Raw genomic sequence first — 14,731 nt, 5'->3', positions numbered from 1 at the left:
CACCGCGGCTCTCCTGGCACCCCGTGCTCAAAGGCAGCAGGAACGTCGGCGAGCTGCTGGCTGCCTTCGAGCTCATCCAGAGGGAAAAGGTGAGCTCTCCTCCTGCTGTTCCAACCCAGCACGGCACGGTTGTTCTGCTGTCCCCGCTGGGCTCGGCAACTTGCAGCGTGGGAGCGCGATGAGCAGAGCGGAGGGATGGGGGTTGGTGCCGGTCCAGGTGCTGGGGGCTGCGAGCTGCATGGCCCAGTGCTGCTCCTGCAGGGATGCGGGTCCCAGTGCTCCTCCTGTTGCGTGGATGCAGATCCAGCTGCACCAGAGCAGGTCGTGTTGCTCCTCTCGTAGGGATGCATGTCCCAGTGCTCCTCCTGCACCGATGTAGGTCCCTCTGCTCCTCCTGCAGAGATGCATGTCCTGCTGCTGCTCCTGCTGCATGGATGCAAATCCCGCTGCTCCTGCTGCACCAGTGTAGGTCCCTCTGCTTCTCCTGCAGGGATGCAGGTTCCAATGCTCCTGCTGCATGGATGCAAATCCCGCTGCTCCTCCTGCACCAGCGTAGGTCCTGCTGCTCTTCCTGCAGGGATGCAGGTCCCAGCGCTCCTCGTGTTGCATGGATGCAGATGCTGCTCCTCTTGCACCAATGTAGGTCCTGCTGCTGCTCCTGCAGGCATGCATGTCCCTCTGCTCCTTCTGCATGGATACAGATCCCAGTGCTTCTCCTGCACCAATGTGTGTCCTGCTGCTCCTCTTGCAGGGATGCATGTCTTGTTGCTCCTGCATCCTTCTCCTGCACGGATGCAGGTCCAGCTGCTGCTCCTGCAGAGCACCCCGCTGCCTGCATGCTGCAGCCACAGAGGACGCTCCGGATCCTAGACCGGGGATTGCTATGGGGACTGGGGCTGTGCCCCCCAGGGATGCTGGTGCTGGCTGTGCTATTGCTTGCTGCCTCCACGTGGGTCTGCAGCTGCTGGTGGGATGAAGGAGGTGATGCCCAGCCCTTCCTCACCCCGTGCAGGACCTGCAGGAGTTGGGGGGGTTGAGCCCCGGGTTGGGGGTCCTGCTGTGCTCCCCACTGCAGACAGAGCCCTGCCCTCACCTGGCGATTTGGGAGCCCGGTGTTGGGGCAGGGGCAGGGCTCTGCTGTTTGCTGTTTGAGCAAAACGTTGAGGAAAACGTGTCTTTCTTTCACAGCCAGCCGTCCACCACATCCCTGGCTTCGAGGTAATGCCTTCCTCCTCAAACTGGGCGGGAAAGTGGAACGCGTCCCTTTCCCTTTGCTTTAAGAGCGTTAAGATGGGCTCGTGGGCGAGAGTTGCTTCCGTTTCCTAATCTCCTTCTGTTCCCCAAACAGAACGAGCTGTCCTCTGCTCTGGATGAGGTGAGTCCATCCAATCTCATCATCGTCACGGGGGCGCAGAATCCATCGCTCTGGGCTTTTAGGGATGCAGGAGGGAGGTGGGCTCTGAGCTGGGCTCCCAGTGGCACACGGCTGGTGGTCAGCCTCGGTGGGATGAGCGTGCCTGAGATGCTGTGCCCCTCTGGGGGAAGCGTGCCAAAGTAACCGTCTCTCTGCTCTTTCTCCTCCATTCTTTGCTGCTGCTGCGTGTGGACGGGGCACTGCAGCTCTGTGCCCCTGCCTTGTTCTACGAGGGGCTCCTCCGATGGGTACCTCTGTGCTCAAACCCTTTCTCCCTTTCGCCCTCCCTTCCTCTGCCTCGGCCTGGAAACCCCACAGAGGGAGCTGCACAGCCTGGCCCTCCTGCCTCACAGGGTCCCCATCAGACCGACCCCCCAAGGGCTGCATCTGAAAGACTGACCCCAACCCCAATGCCACCCTGAGTCTCTGGTGCCCCTCGCAGTAATTAACAAGCCATCAGGTGATCCATCAGGCTCCTTCCCGATGGAAGGGTGCCAAGCCCAGCCTCTGTCAGTGAGCAGGGAGCTCTGGGTCCCTCTCCCTGCTCTATGAGGGCAAATTTTGAAGCCCTCACTTGCTGGTGAGGTGGTGGGCGCATCCTTCTGCCCACAGCCTGCACGGAGGGCTCTACCTGAGCCCAGTCCTGATACCTGCGGGCAGTGGGTAGCCCATGGCTCGAGTTAATGGGTGCATGGCTGTGGCGTTGACCTCCGGTGCTTGAACCTCCTTGGTGATGCTGTTGAGTGCCCTCTGTCCCACCATGGTGCGCTGGTGGCACTTGTGGGGCTCGTCACAGCATCCCTGCCTGCTCAAGGAGCTGTGCTGTGCTGATCCATCCCCTCCTGCTGCTGCTCCATCCCTGCTCTCCATCCCTCCCTGTAGCTGACGCTGGATAGATTTAGCTTTGTCTCCTCCTCCATCAGGGTGGGGATGACTTCAGCAGAAAATGGGAGCTCTGGGGGACCAGAATGGGAGGGCGATGGGGATGGCGGCCCAAGCTGATGCTACTGCTCTTTGGTTTTCAGTCTGAGGACTCTGACCTGCCTTACCCACCACCCCAACGGGAACCCAACATCTTCATGGTCCCCCAAGGGATCAAACCGGTCCTGCAGCGCACGGCCATCGAGGTGAGTGGCAGGGAGTGTGTGGGGCAGCCAGCAAGAGGGTGGCATGGGTAGGGTGGCATCCTTAATGGGGATCCTTGCTAGGGATTGACACTGGAATGGGTTGCAAGGCAGCTGCATGGCTGCAGGGCTGGGAACTGGTTCGACCCATGAGCTACCAACCAGAGATCTCCATGTACCATTATAACAGCAAATCTGGCTCTAGGTTTGCCCTGCGTGGATAAACCACGTGCCTTCCACTCCTCCTGGGTGTAGCTGTCCCAGTGGGCCAGTTTCCATTTATCCTCTGTTCCTTTCATGCACTTGGCACTCCTCCTATTTCCAGGGTGATGAGAAGGCTCCAACCGAGCTGGGGCCTGGGGCAGTGAGCCCCATGGAAGGGTCAGATCCTGGGGCACAGCACAGACCAGGACCACCCTTGCTTTTTAGAATGCAAATCTGCCTCACGTCAGGACGATGGTTCCCCCAAGCAGAGATGCTCTGTTGGTAGATAAGCAGTTGCTGACCTGGTTCGTTGCTCTCCCAGCAGCATGCTGTCCACCTGGTCTGCAACTGTCGAGAGGCTGAAGGCAAATGCAGAGGAAGGCCTTTGGCTCAGTCTTTTCTCCTTGTTCCTCTTGCCCTGCAGATCCTGGCCTGGGGGCTGAGGAACCTCAAGAGCTACCAGCTGGCCAGTGTCACCTCCCCCAGCCTGCTGGTGGAGTGCGGGGGGCAGCTTGTGCAGTCCTGTGTCATCAAGAATGTCAAGAAAAACCCCAACTTCGACGTCTGTGTGCTCTTCATGGAAGTGGTGAGGACCTCTTTGTGGGGTTGGCTGGTAGAGCTGGTTTGGACAGTCGTTAGAACCAGAGAATCATTGGGAGCTGGAGGGAATCACAGAAGGGATTGGGTTGGAAGGGACCTTCATAGAACTGTAGAATGGTTTGAGCTGGGAGGGACCTTCAAAGATACATGGAATGGTTTGAACTGGGAGGCATCTTCAATGATACATGGAATGGTTTGAGTTGGAAGGGACCTTCAGTGATCCATAGAATGGTTTGGATTGGAAGGGATCTTCATAGAACCATAGAATGGTTTGAGTTGGAAAGGATCTTCATAGAAGCATAGAATGGTTTGAGTTGGAAGGGACCTTCATGGAACCATAGAATGGTTTGGGTTGGAAGGGATCTTCATAGAACTGTAGAGTGGTTTGAACTGGCAGGGATCTTCAAAGATACTTGGAATGGTTTGAGTTGGAAGGGATCTTCATAGAACCATAGGATGGTTTGAAGTGGGAGGCATCTTCAAAGATACTTGGAATGGTTTGAGTTGGAAGGGATCTTCAAAGATCCATAGAATGGTTTGGGTTGGAAGGGATCTTCGTAGAACTGTAGAATGGTTTGAGTTGGAAGGGACCTTCATAGAAGCATAGAATGGTTTGAGCTGGGAGGGATCTTCAAAAATACGTAGAATGGTTTGAACTGGGAGGCATCTTCAATGATACATGGAATGGTTTGAGTTGGAAGGGACCTTCAATGATCCATAGAATGGTTTGTGTTGGAAGGGATCTTCAGAGATGCATAGAATGGTTTGAGTTGGAAGGGATCTTCATAGAACCACAGAAAGGTTTGGGTTGCAAGAGATCTTCAAAGAACCATAGAATGGTTTGAGTTGGAAGGGATCTTCATAGAAGCATAGAATGGTTTGAGTTGGAAGGGATCTTCATAGAACTGTAGAATGGTTTGAGTTGGAAGGGATCTTCATGGAAGCATAGAATGGTTTGAATTGGAAGGGATCTTCATAGAAGCATAGAATGGTTTGAACTGGGAGGCATCTTCAATGATACATGGAATGGTTTGAGTTGGAAGGGACCTTCAATGATCCATAGAATGGTTTGGATTGGAAGGGATCTTCATAGAAGCATAGAGTGGTTTGAGTTGGAAGGGATCTTCATAGAACCACAGAAAGGTTTGGGTTGCAAGAGACCTTCATAGAAGCATAGAATGGTTTGAGTTGGAAGGGATCTTCATAGAAGCATAGAATGGTTTGAGTTGGAAGGGACCTTCATAGAACTGTAGAGTGGTTTGAACTGGCAGGGATCTTCAGAGATGCATAGAATGGTTTGAGTTGGAAGGGATCTTCATAGAACCATAGAATGGTTTGAAGTGGGAGGCATCTTCAAAGATACTTGGAATGGTTTGAGTTGGAAGGGATCTTCAAAGATCCATAGAATGGTTTGGGTTGGAAGGGATCTTCATAGAACTGTAGAATGGTTTGAGTTGGAAGGGACCTTCATAGAAGCATAGAATGGTTTGAGTTGGAAGGGATCTTCATAGAAGCATAGAATGGTTTGAGTTGGAAGGGATCTTCATAGAACCATAGAATGGTTTGAGTTGGAAGGGATCTTCAAAGATACTTGGAATGGTTTGAGTTGGAAGGGATCTTCATAGAAGCATAGAATGGTTTGAGTTGGAAGGGATCTTCATAGAAGCATAGAATGGTTTGAATTGGAAGGGATCTTCATAGAAGCATAGAATGGTTTGAGCTGGGAGGGATCTTCAAAAATACATAGAATGGTTTGAACTGGGAGGCATCTTCAATGATACATGGAATGGTTTGAGTTGGAAGGGTTCTTCATAGAACCATAGAATGGCTTGGGTTGGAAAGAACATTCATAGAGCCATAGAATGGTTTGGGTTGGAAGGAACCTTCATGGAACCATAGAATGGTTTGAGTTGGAAGGGACCTTCATAGAACCATAGAATGGTTTGAGCTGGGAGGGATCTTCAAAAATACATAGAATGGTTTGAACTGGGAGGCATCTTCAATGATACATGGAATGGTTTGAGTTGGAAGGGTTCTTCATAGAACCATAGAATGGCTTGGGTTGGAAAGAACATTCATAGAGCCATAGAATGGTTTGGGTTGGAAGCGACCTTCATAGAACCATAGAATGGTTTGAGTTGGAAGGAACCTTCATGGAACCATAGAATGGTTTGGGTTGGAAGGGACCTTCATAGAACCGTAGATAATTCTCCCCATTTGGTTACATCTTCCTTGCCCTGCGTCCGCAGCGTCTGCCCAGCGAGAGCCTCTACAGCCCCCCCATCATCATCAAAATCATCGACAACCGCCCATTCGGCCGCAGGCCCGTGGTGGGGCAGTGCACCATCCGCTCTCTGGAGGAATTCTACTGCGACCCCTACGGTGGGGAGACGGACGGTGCCCAGGAGCATGCAGGTACGTTAGGAGGGGCCGTGGGGGGCTCCGCTGGGATGTGTCACAGCCAACGTGCCCAACCTTTGGGCATGGCTGAGTTCGCTCCTGGAGCTCCGTCGGGAGGTGGCTGTGGGGGTCTCTAACAGCTGGGGCCCGTGTTTATCCTTGCCCTCATTGCAGATGATGTAAGCCTCACGCCCAGGGATGATGTCCTCATTGACATTGATGACAAAGAGCCTCTCCTTCCCACCCAGGTACGGAGAAAGTCCTCACTTTGCGTGCTATGGGTGCAGGGAGACGTGCAGGGAGGGCTGTGGATGCAGAGGATGGAGTGCCTTGTGAGGGGCAGAGGGGCTGCAGTGGTGCAGGCACCTTGCAGGTCCCCCCAGACCCAGCAAATCCAGGAATATGGGGATGCATTCCTTTCTATGCACACCCAGCCACCTTGGTGCCGTGCACCGGAATGTCTCCCTGTCAGCCTTTTTATTTTTACCTTTGCAAACCTCTTTGGATCACTGAGGAGCGTTTTGTTCCCTGCTTGCCCTGCTGCAATATCCTCCCACTCGAGGGTTGGCTCTGCAGCAGCAAAATTGAGCATTTCTGGCACGGTGTTCTTGCAGTGGGATCCCTGGGGTGGGGTGGCACGGGGCTGCAGGGGGTTCTCCAGCCCCCAGTAGATGCCTGGAGCCCTCGGGCTGCTTTGAGCTGAAAACATCTGAGCCTTGGGCCAGTCCTGGAGAGGAGGGAGGTGGCCAAAAATGCTCCTTTTCAGCATTTTCAGAGCGCAAGGCTTGGGCTTTCTTTACCAAAGCAAACATTTCCAACGTGAGCTGAGTGGCTCCGTTGGATCCCAGATGGGTTCTCCTCCTTTTGTTTCTTTCAATTCTGCCCTTTGTTTGGGGAGCAGGGGAGGAGGCAGCAGGTTTGTTCCTGGAAAGCCAGCTCAGAATTCCCACCGTCTCCCTCCCCGACCCCAAATCCTGGCCCTGACCCCATTCCTCCCGCAGTCAGAGGTTGGGTGATGGCCGTGCTGGTGGTCCCACACCCGCGGAGGGGTCAGGGGATGAAGGAGCCCTCAGTTTCACGAGGATGGGGACAGTTCCCAGGTGTGCACGGTGTGTGGCTCTGGAGCTGCTCCCTGGCCTGCCCAGCTTGGCCTCCATCCCTCTGCTGGATGATGGGAACAAAGGACTGCTGTGTTGTCCCCGTCAGGAGGGAGAAAACAAACAGATGCCGAACTGCTCTGCTCTGAGGCTGCGTGGTGCATTGCGTGCAAGAGGAGGGGGAGGTTCAGCCTGAGGTCTGCTTAAAGCCAGGCTGTGTGCAGGGCTGCAGTTAGCAAACGCGAAGAAAAGCAGCTCCTGGGGCCCACACAAAAGCAGCATTTCTGCAGCAGGATCTTCTGGGCTCAGCCTTCCTGCTTTGCTCCTCTGTAGGATGCACGCATGGTTTGGCTGCGCGAGGGCTGAGCGTGGACGTGCGGGTGGCCTCCCCACGTGCGTGGTGTGGGTCAGCCCTGCTTGCTCTCTCCTTGTTCTCCACGCTCTCTCCTTGCTCCTCATCCTTCTGGGAAGCAGAGCAGGAAAGACAACCCCAAAGTCCTCCTGCAGAAGTTGATAAAACCATCACAGGGTTCACAGAGTCAAGGAACCACTGTGGTTGGAGAAGACCACTAAGACCCCCCAGTCCAACCCCAACCCATCCCCTCCATGTTCCTTCATAGGATTGTAGAAACATTAAGGTTGGAAATGGCTTCTAAAACCATCCAGTCCAACCCCAACCCATCCCCTCCGTGTTCCTTCATAGGATTGTAGAAACAGTAAGGTTGGAAATGGCTTCTAAGACCACCCAGTCCAACCCCAACCCTTTTCCACCATGTTCCTTCATAGAACTGTAGAAACATTAAGGTTGGAAGTAGCATCTAAGACCACCCAGTCCAACCCCAACCCATCTCCTCCATGTTCCTTCATACAATTGTAGAAACAGTAAGGTTCAAAATGGCTTCTAAGACCACCCAGTCCAATCCCAACCCATCCCCACCATGCCTGCTCATAGAACTGTATAAACAGTAAGGTTGGAAGTGGCTTCTAAGACCACCCAGTCCAACCCCAACCCATCCCCTCCATGTTCCTTTATGGAACTGTAGAAACATTAAGGTTGGAAGTGGCTTCTAAGACCACTCAGTCCAACCCCAGCCCATCCCCTCCATGTTCCTTCATACAACTGTATAAACAGTAAGGTTGGAAATGGCTTCTAAGACCACCCAGTCCAACCCCAGTCCATCCCCTCCATGTTCCTTCATGGAACTGTATAAACAGTAAGGTTGGAAATGGCTTTTAAGACAACCCAGTCCAACCCCAACCCTTTTCCACCATGTTCCTTCATACAACTGTATAAACAGTAAGGTTGGAAATGGCTTTTAAGACCACCCAGTCCAACCCCACCCCACCCCTCCATGACTGCTCACAGAATCATAGAAACATGAAGGTTGGAGAAGACCTCTCAGGCCATCAGGTCCAACTATCACCTCATCCCTCACGGCACGGCTGTGGGTTGTGTTCTCTGCTTGACCCAAACTCCACCACGTGCCCAGTTGGACCCCAGCCCCTTGTGTTATGGACTCCATGGCCCTTGGCTCATAGGAGGAGGTGCTGCCCCGTGTTGGGACAGACAGCGCTTCTCCTCCAGTGTGCTTTTATCTGTTAACCATTGTTTCTCTAACCCCGTTGCTAACCAGTCATTTTAATTTGTAGCTTGTGGAGGGCATGACCAGCTCAGCACTAATTAACCCTCCAGCTTCTCGGTCCGAGCCTCAAGTAGGTATTGCTTCATTTCTAACTTGCTTGATTAATTGCTTTAATGAACTATACGTGTATATGTATGTAAAGATCAGCAAAAACAGACATTTCTTTCTGCAATGACCAGCAGTCAAGCAGATGTGGCGTGGATGTCCCACTGGGGCTGGTCGCTGGGGTCCCACAAAAACACAGAACAGAGGGAGGTGTCTGCTAAGCTCTGTGCTTTCGACCTGCTTTGGATGGATGCCTTTTAAGAACCGTGCTGGATAGGGAACTGTTTGGGGGCAGTTTTCCATCCTCCTCTTTTTTCGATTGCTTTTACAGAGCGAGGCAAAACAGGAGCTGAATCCCCACGGCTCCCTGTGGCTTGGGACGCTTCGGTTGTATGAAACACAAATAAACCCTTGAATGGCAAGTCAGCAAAGCCATCCCAATCAAAGAAAAAACAAAAAGTCTGAATCTGCAAACCGTTTGGAATGATTGGTTATTTGCTGTGTTGGCTAGTTCCAAAATCAAAGCACATGTTTTACGGCTTATCCTGTTACCATCAGCTGGAAGGGCTCTTGGTGTTGGATATCTCCCGGTGGAAGCGGGTGCCAATGGCCCGTGCTGCAGCCCAGCTGTCCCCTCTGGCTGGCTTTGTTCTCCTGCTGCTCTGTCCATGCCTGGGGACAGCCCATGGCACTGCTGTTGACGTGCTTGGGGCGTGGGATGTGCTTGGGGACAGCCCATGGCAGTGCGTGGGACAACGCTCAGGGCAGGTCTCTGCAGAGGGCTGAAGGATCAGGATAAGCTGAGGATAACCCAGGGGAAAATTCCTCCTTGGGAAGAGCTTGAGGTGAGGGATGTGGGGAGGTGATGAGCATGAAAAAGTCTTCCTCAGCTCCCTGGGTGTAGGGTGACCCATCCATCCCAGTGCTTTGGCCGGGGTCTCCTGGCTGGGACTCGCATTGGAGCAGAGGAGGAGTGCGGATGTGGTGTTTTCCAAGGCTGAGACCCAGGGTACCATCTGCAGAAACACGATAACCAACATCAGGGGAGGTGAACCCGTAAAGGGTCGAGCTGTTTTGGCAGAGATCTGCTCGTCCCAGCTGCAAAGCTTCCTCCCAGCAGGAAATCTGCTGCCCAGATGGGAGCTGTGGGGATGTCTTGAGTCTGGGGCAGTGGCTCAGCTTCTCTAGAGGCAATATTTATTAGTGCTGTGATTATCTATTATTCCCCCAGAGACACGTGAAATTATTAGAAGAGCAAAAATAATGGTTAAGACTTCAGTTCTGCCATACCTGTTCTGCTCCTGGCTTTGCTGTCCGGCCAGTAACCTGTCTGTGCCTCAGTTTCCCCACCTGTGGCGTGGCTGAGGTTCACCAGAACCCAACACACCCATTCCAAGGCAAATCCTCAGCTTCCCACAGCTCTTTTTGCTCCAAGCTGAAATGACCTGTCCAGTGCATTTTGTGAAACACATTGGGTTGTGTTGTGTTGGGTTGAGTTGTGTTGGGTTGTGTTGGGTTGTGTTGTGTTGAGTTGTGTTGGGTTTGGTTGTGTTGTGTTGGGTTGGGTTGTGTTGGGTTGAGTTGTGTTGTGTTGGGTTGAGTTGTGTTGGGTTGAGTTGTGTTGGGTTGAGTTGTGTTGTGTTGGGGTGAGTTGTGTTGGGGTGAGTTGTGTTGGGTTGGGTTGTGTTGGGTTGAGTTGGGTTGGGTTGTGTTGGGTTGAGTTGTGTTGTGTTGGGTTGTGTTGTGTTGGGTTGAGTTGTGTTGGGTTGAGTTGTGTTGGGTTGAGTTGTGTTGTGTTGTGTTGGGTTGAGTTGGGTTGGGTTGTGTTAGGTTGAGTTGTGTTGGGTTGTGTTGGACGTCAGGTCTTTATTTAGGGGGCTGGAGGAGGAAAGGAGCTTAGTGCCCCCAATAGCTACGTGCTCAGCCATGTCTGTGTCCCCTGGGTAAAGCCCTTCACTGAGATCCATCACAACTCAACCCCCTCTGGGTTATCTGGATCCAGGATGCTGTATCTTCAAAGGGGTCTGCAGTGTTTTGGTGAGGTTCTAAGTGTAAAGGAATTTGTTTTGAATCCAAATGTCTTTGTTTTGGAGATGGCCCATGGATTGTCAGTACAGGGATACCCTGCTGCTGAGGGCTCTCCCGATACCCTGGGTGCTTGGGGAGATGCTGGGTCACTGATAGGATCCCACTCAGCTTCTTCTGGCTGAAACAGCTCTGCCCCTCTTCCATCCCATCCCACGTCCAAGAGAAAACCCCAGGGACGCTGTTGGCTGTCACCCAATGGCTGAACCAAATCCCCAGCCATTCGCTCTCAGGGCGCAGCCATCAGCCCCTCTTTTCCATTTGGATGGATGAACATCCTTCACCGTTACCATTCCCGGTGCTCTTTTTCTCTCCATCAGTAGAAATCAGCAGAATTATCTAACCTGGCTGTGTCTCAGGGTGCAGAAGATACCCTGGATCAGCCCGAGTGCTTTCTTTGTAACTCAGCACCTGTGGAATGTCGCAGTAAAGCCGCGGTGGTCGGAGCGTGGCTTTCTGAACAATAAAACAGGGGAAGCGATGAAAGGCAGCATTTTTAAAAATAAAAATAAGGAAAAAAAAAAAGGGGGGGAGGCACGGAGGCCTCGCAGCTCATTTATGTAATATTTCTATTAAAAACAATGTCTATTCAAGACAGCAGTTTAGAGTCTGCACCGCTGGCTTAAAATATAAACCCAATAAAGCTCCGTTACGATTCCTCCATGAGGTCAGTGCGATGGAATTCTGCGGACTTCTAAAATAAGACATCATTATTTCTCAGGAATGTTTCAGGAATCGCAGTCAGAGCCCCTTCATCTTCGCCTGCACCCGCTTTCAGAAGCGCTGCTCTCGTAAAACCGTTTTCTTCTTGGAACAGCATCCCCCAGAGCTGGAATGCTGTTTGAACAGCAGATGGGGCAAAAGCTCCTCTGGGGGGATCTCAGAGGTCTCCATCCCTCTGTGTTCTGTGACTCTGAGCCCCATAGGTGGGGGTAAGCTCAGCCGCCGGGCTGCGCTCGCAGGGATGTGTCACTGCGCTGTTCTCTGCCACCAGGAGGAAGAATTCATTGACTGGTGGAGCAAATTCTACGCTTCCACAGGGGAGAGGGAGAAGTGTGGCTCCTACCTGGAGAAGGGCTTTGACACCCTGCAGGTAAGTGGCCCGCCTTGGGTCCGCCTCGCTGCACCCCAGCTGTGATGTTCTTCTGCTTGGTTTTGTTTCTGAGTGTCGAGCCTTTCTTTCTTCCAAGGTGAAAAAAAAAAAACCAACAAACCCAAACATTTGATGATTTTCCCCAGGTGATTTTGTTAAAAACAACCATTTATTCTGTTTTGAAAAGCTGGCTTTCTTTGCAAGGTGTGTTCCGGTAGCATTTCCACTTTTGCAGCCTTTGAGATCTTGCTGTTTCACTACATGGTGGAGGAGAGGGGGGAATGCTGCCCTTTGGGGAGAACAAGGAAAAGTGGAGATTGCTGAGGGGTGGCAGTGGTGGTGGTGGGGGATTTAGGTGACCCACTGCAAGGAGTGCCAACAATAACACAAAATCCAAGTAGGACCAAAGCAGGGTAAACCTTGCCTGGTCCTACGGGAAACGCACCCAGCAAGGAGCAGCCTGGATGATGGAAGACCCTTTGGGCCACCTCGGCACAGCCTGGAGCTCCTGCGCTGCACTTTTTGTAGGCTTGCCAAAGTTCTGATGTTCAGCTGGGGATGGCAGGGATGTCTCTGTCCCTTTGGGTGGTGTTACCTTCAGGCTTGGGTCAACTCTTGTCCTGGATCTGTTGGGGTGCAGCTGCCCTTTGCTTCTCCTTCCTCAGGTCTATGAGACGGAGCTGGAACGCGTGGAGGCCTTCGAGCAGCTCTCTGACTTCTGCCACACCTTCAGGCTGTACCGTGGCCGGGTGCAGGATGCCAACGACGATCCCTCGGTTGTGGGCGAGTTCAAGGTGGGCAGAGAGGAGCCTGGTTGGGGTTCAGTAAGGGCAAGTGTAGGGTCCTGCACCTGTTGGATACGAACAACCGCAGCAACTGTGCAGGCTGGGGGCTGAACTGCTGGAGAGGAGGTCTGTGGAGGAGGACCTGGCAGTCCTGGCAGCCAGTTGTTGACCAGTGGTCAACCATAGGATGAACCATCAGAGTGCCCTAATGGCCGAGAAGGTGACACAATTGTTGTCCTGATTGGCCACTGGTTGACCAACAGTTGGCCAACAGTTGACCACAGGATGACCGTGAGCCAGCAGGGTGTCCTGGTGGCCAAGAAGGTGACACAGCCTAATGGTTGACCAGTGGTTGACCATCGGTTGACCAATACTTGACCATAAGCCAGCAGGGTGCCCCAATGGCCAAAAAGGAGACACAGATAGTCACCTGGTTGACGAGTGGTTGACCAGTAGTTGATGATGAGCCAGCAGGGTGCCAAGAAGGTCAGTGGGACCCCGGGTGCATTGCAGAGCGCGGCCATCAAGGCAGGGAGGTGCTGTCCCAGCCATCTCTGTGAGCTGTGAGCCCCATCCTCAGTGTGACCGAGCACATCTGTCCTCCTCAGGGTTCCTTCAAAATCTACCCTCTGCCCGACGACCCCCGCGTGCCGCTGCCACCTCGACAGTTCCACCAACTGCCAGCCAGGGGTCCCCAGGAATGTCTGGTCAGGGTCTACATCATCCGTGCCTTTGGTCTGCAGCCCAAGGATGCCAACGGGAAGGTACGCTGCTGGGGGGCTGCTGGGGGGCTGCTGGGGGGCTGCTGGGGGGCTGCTGGGAAGCCCCAGCTCTGAGTGCATCACCATGAGAGGTGACAAAGTTTGGAAATTGGGTGACAGCGTAAGGACTGGTCTCCTTCTTTCTTCCTCCTCTGCAACATCTGGGAATCCCAGCAGCTGACTCTCCCCCCCATCTTAAGGACTGGTTAAAATTGCCCGAGGAGATTTATTTTGTTTTATTTTGTTTTATTTTATTTTATTTTATTTTATTTTATTTTATTTCATTTTTCCTCGGCGCCAAAGGAAGGAAAAACGATGGCTTTCACGTCACTCCTTTCTTGGCTGAGCTTTGCCAGTCCAGTGCAAAAAGAAAATTGTGTTGGTTCAAAAAGAAAATGCTCTTTGTTTCAGTTTGAAACAAACAAACAAAAAATACCCTCAGAACTCAGAGAAAAATCCTTCTTAACCCTCTTTGCTCCACTGGAAAATAGGGATAAAGTCTTAGCTTTCACATTTGGGTCCTTTGTGTTTGAAAGCCTGTTTCTGAGTTGAGCCCATCCCCATCCCCATCCCCATCCCCATCCCCATCCCCATCCCCATCCCCATCCCCATCCCCATCCCCATCCCATCCCATCCCATCCCATCCCATCTCATCCCATTTTCTTGTGCAATGACTTGCTCTGATGTTTTCATGCCCACCTTTAGTGCGATCCCTACGTGAAGGTTTCAGTGGGAAAGAAATCCATAAATGACCAAGAAAATTACGTCCCCTCTACGCTGGAGCCTGTCTTTGGAAAGTAAGTTCTGGTTCTCCATGGATTTCGTGAGGTTTCTGTGTCCTTTTGAGGGAATAGAGCTGGGCTCTGGCCAGAGCTTCGCATGCCTTCCATGCTCTTGGCTCTCAGTCTGACCCACCAAACTACTTGATGTCATCGTTCGCCCCGTGGGAGTTTGGATAACAAGCAAAAAATAAGGTTGATTTCAGAAAAAGGAAATTCCTTAGGGCTGGAAGGCACCGTGGGGAGCAGGCAGAGCCTGGTGGTCAGCCTCCACGTGCCTGTAGGGTCTCCTTGAAGAGCTGGGATGTTGTATAGGGTGTTGCGTTTCAGGATAGTGGTTCATGCAATCACAGAATGGCCTGGGTTGCAAAGGAGCACAGTGCTGATCCAATTCCAACCCCCTGCTGTGTGCAGGCTCACCAACCAGCAGCCTCAGGCTGCCCAGAGCCACATCCAGCCTGGCCCTGAATGCCTGCAGGCCCTATGGTGTGTGAGGTCCAGCTGGCCGCCTCGGGGTCTCAGCAGCTCAGGCTGTCAGTGCTGTGTCTCTTTCTCGCCCCCCCAAAAAAGAGGGGGAGTGGGATGGACACCAAAGGCAGCGAGCAAAAAGGATGAGGATGATGGTGGGGATCCTGGTGAGGGCTTGGAGGACTCCATGGGTAGACAAGTTCTCTCCTCTTTGACTGAACAGAGAGGGCAGC

General features: G+C 52.6%; 1 protein-coding gene across 1 annotated transcript in view; it reads left to right on the top strand.

Moving 5' to 3' along the window:
• Positions 1-8: 8 nt before the first annotated feature.
• The window catches only part of DYSF (dysferlin), a gene marked incomplete at both ends in the record, with an annotated part of 38,135 nt that continues 23,412 nt past the window's right edge, over positions 9-14,731 (top strand). Inside the window, 13 exons of the mRNA XM_079534539.1 lie at positions 9-89; positions 1,189-1,218; positions 1,349-1,375; positions 1,621-1,662; positions 2,440-2,541; positions 3,167-3,328; positions 5,592-5,757; positions 5,917-5,990; positions 8,490-8,552; positions 11,607-11,705; positions 12,371-12,499; positions 13,099-13,254; positions 13,957-14,048. Of these exons, the coding sequence (XP_079390665.1) occupies positions 9-89; positions 1,189-1,218; positions 1,349-1,375; positions 1,621-1,662; positions 2,440-2,541; positions 3,167-3,328; positions 5,592-5,757; positions 5,917-5,990; positions 8,490-8,552; positions 11,607-11,705; positions 12,371-12,499; positions 13,099-13,254; positions 13,957-14,048 (1,223 nt within the window). The remainder of the gene's footprint in view (positions 90-1,188; positions 1,219-1,348; positions 1,376-1,620; positions 1,663-2,439; positions 2,542-3,166; positions 3,329-5,591; positions 5,758-5,916; positions 5,991-8,489; positions 8,553-11,606; positions 11,706-12,370; positions 12,500-13,098; positions 13,255-13,956; positions 14,049-14,731) is intronic.

Source organism: Tetrao urogallus (genome assembly GCF_951394365.1).
Source record: "Tetrao urogallus genome assembly, chromosome: 4".
Taxonomy (NCBI): domain Eukaryota; kingdom Metazoa; phylum Chordata; class Aves; order Galliformes; family Phasianidae; genus Tetrao; species Tetrao urogallus.
The sequence above is the reverse complement of the archived record's forward strand: the minus strand, read 5'-3'. Positions and strand labels throughout refer to the sequence as shown.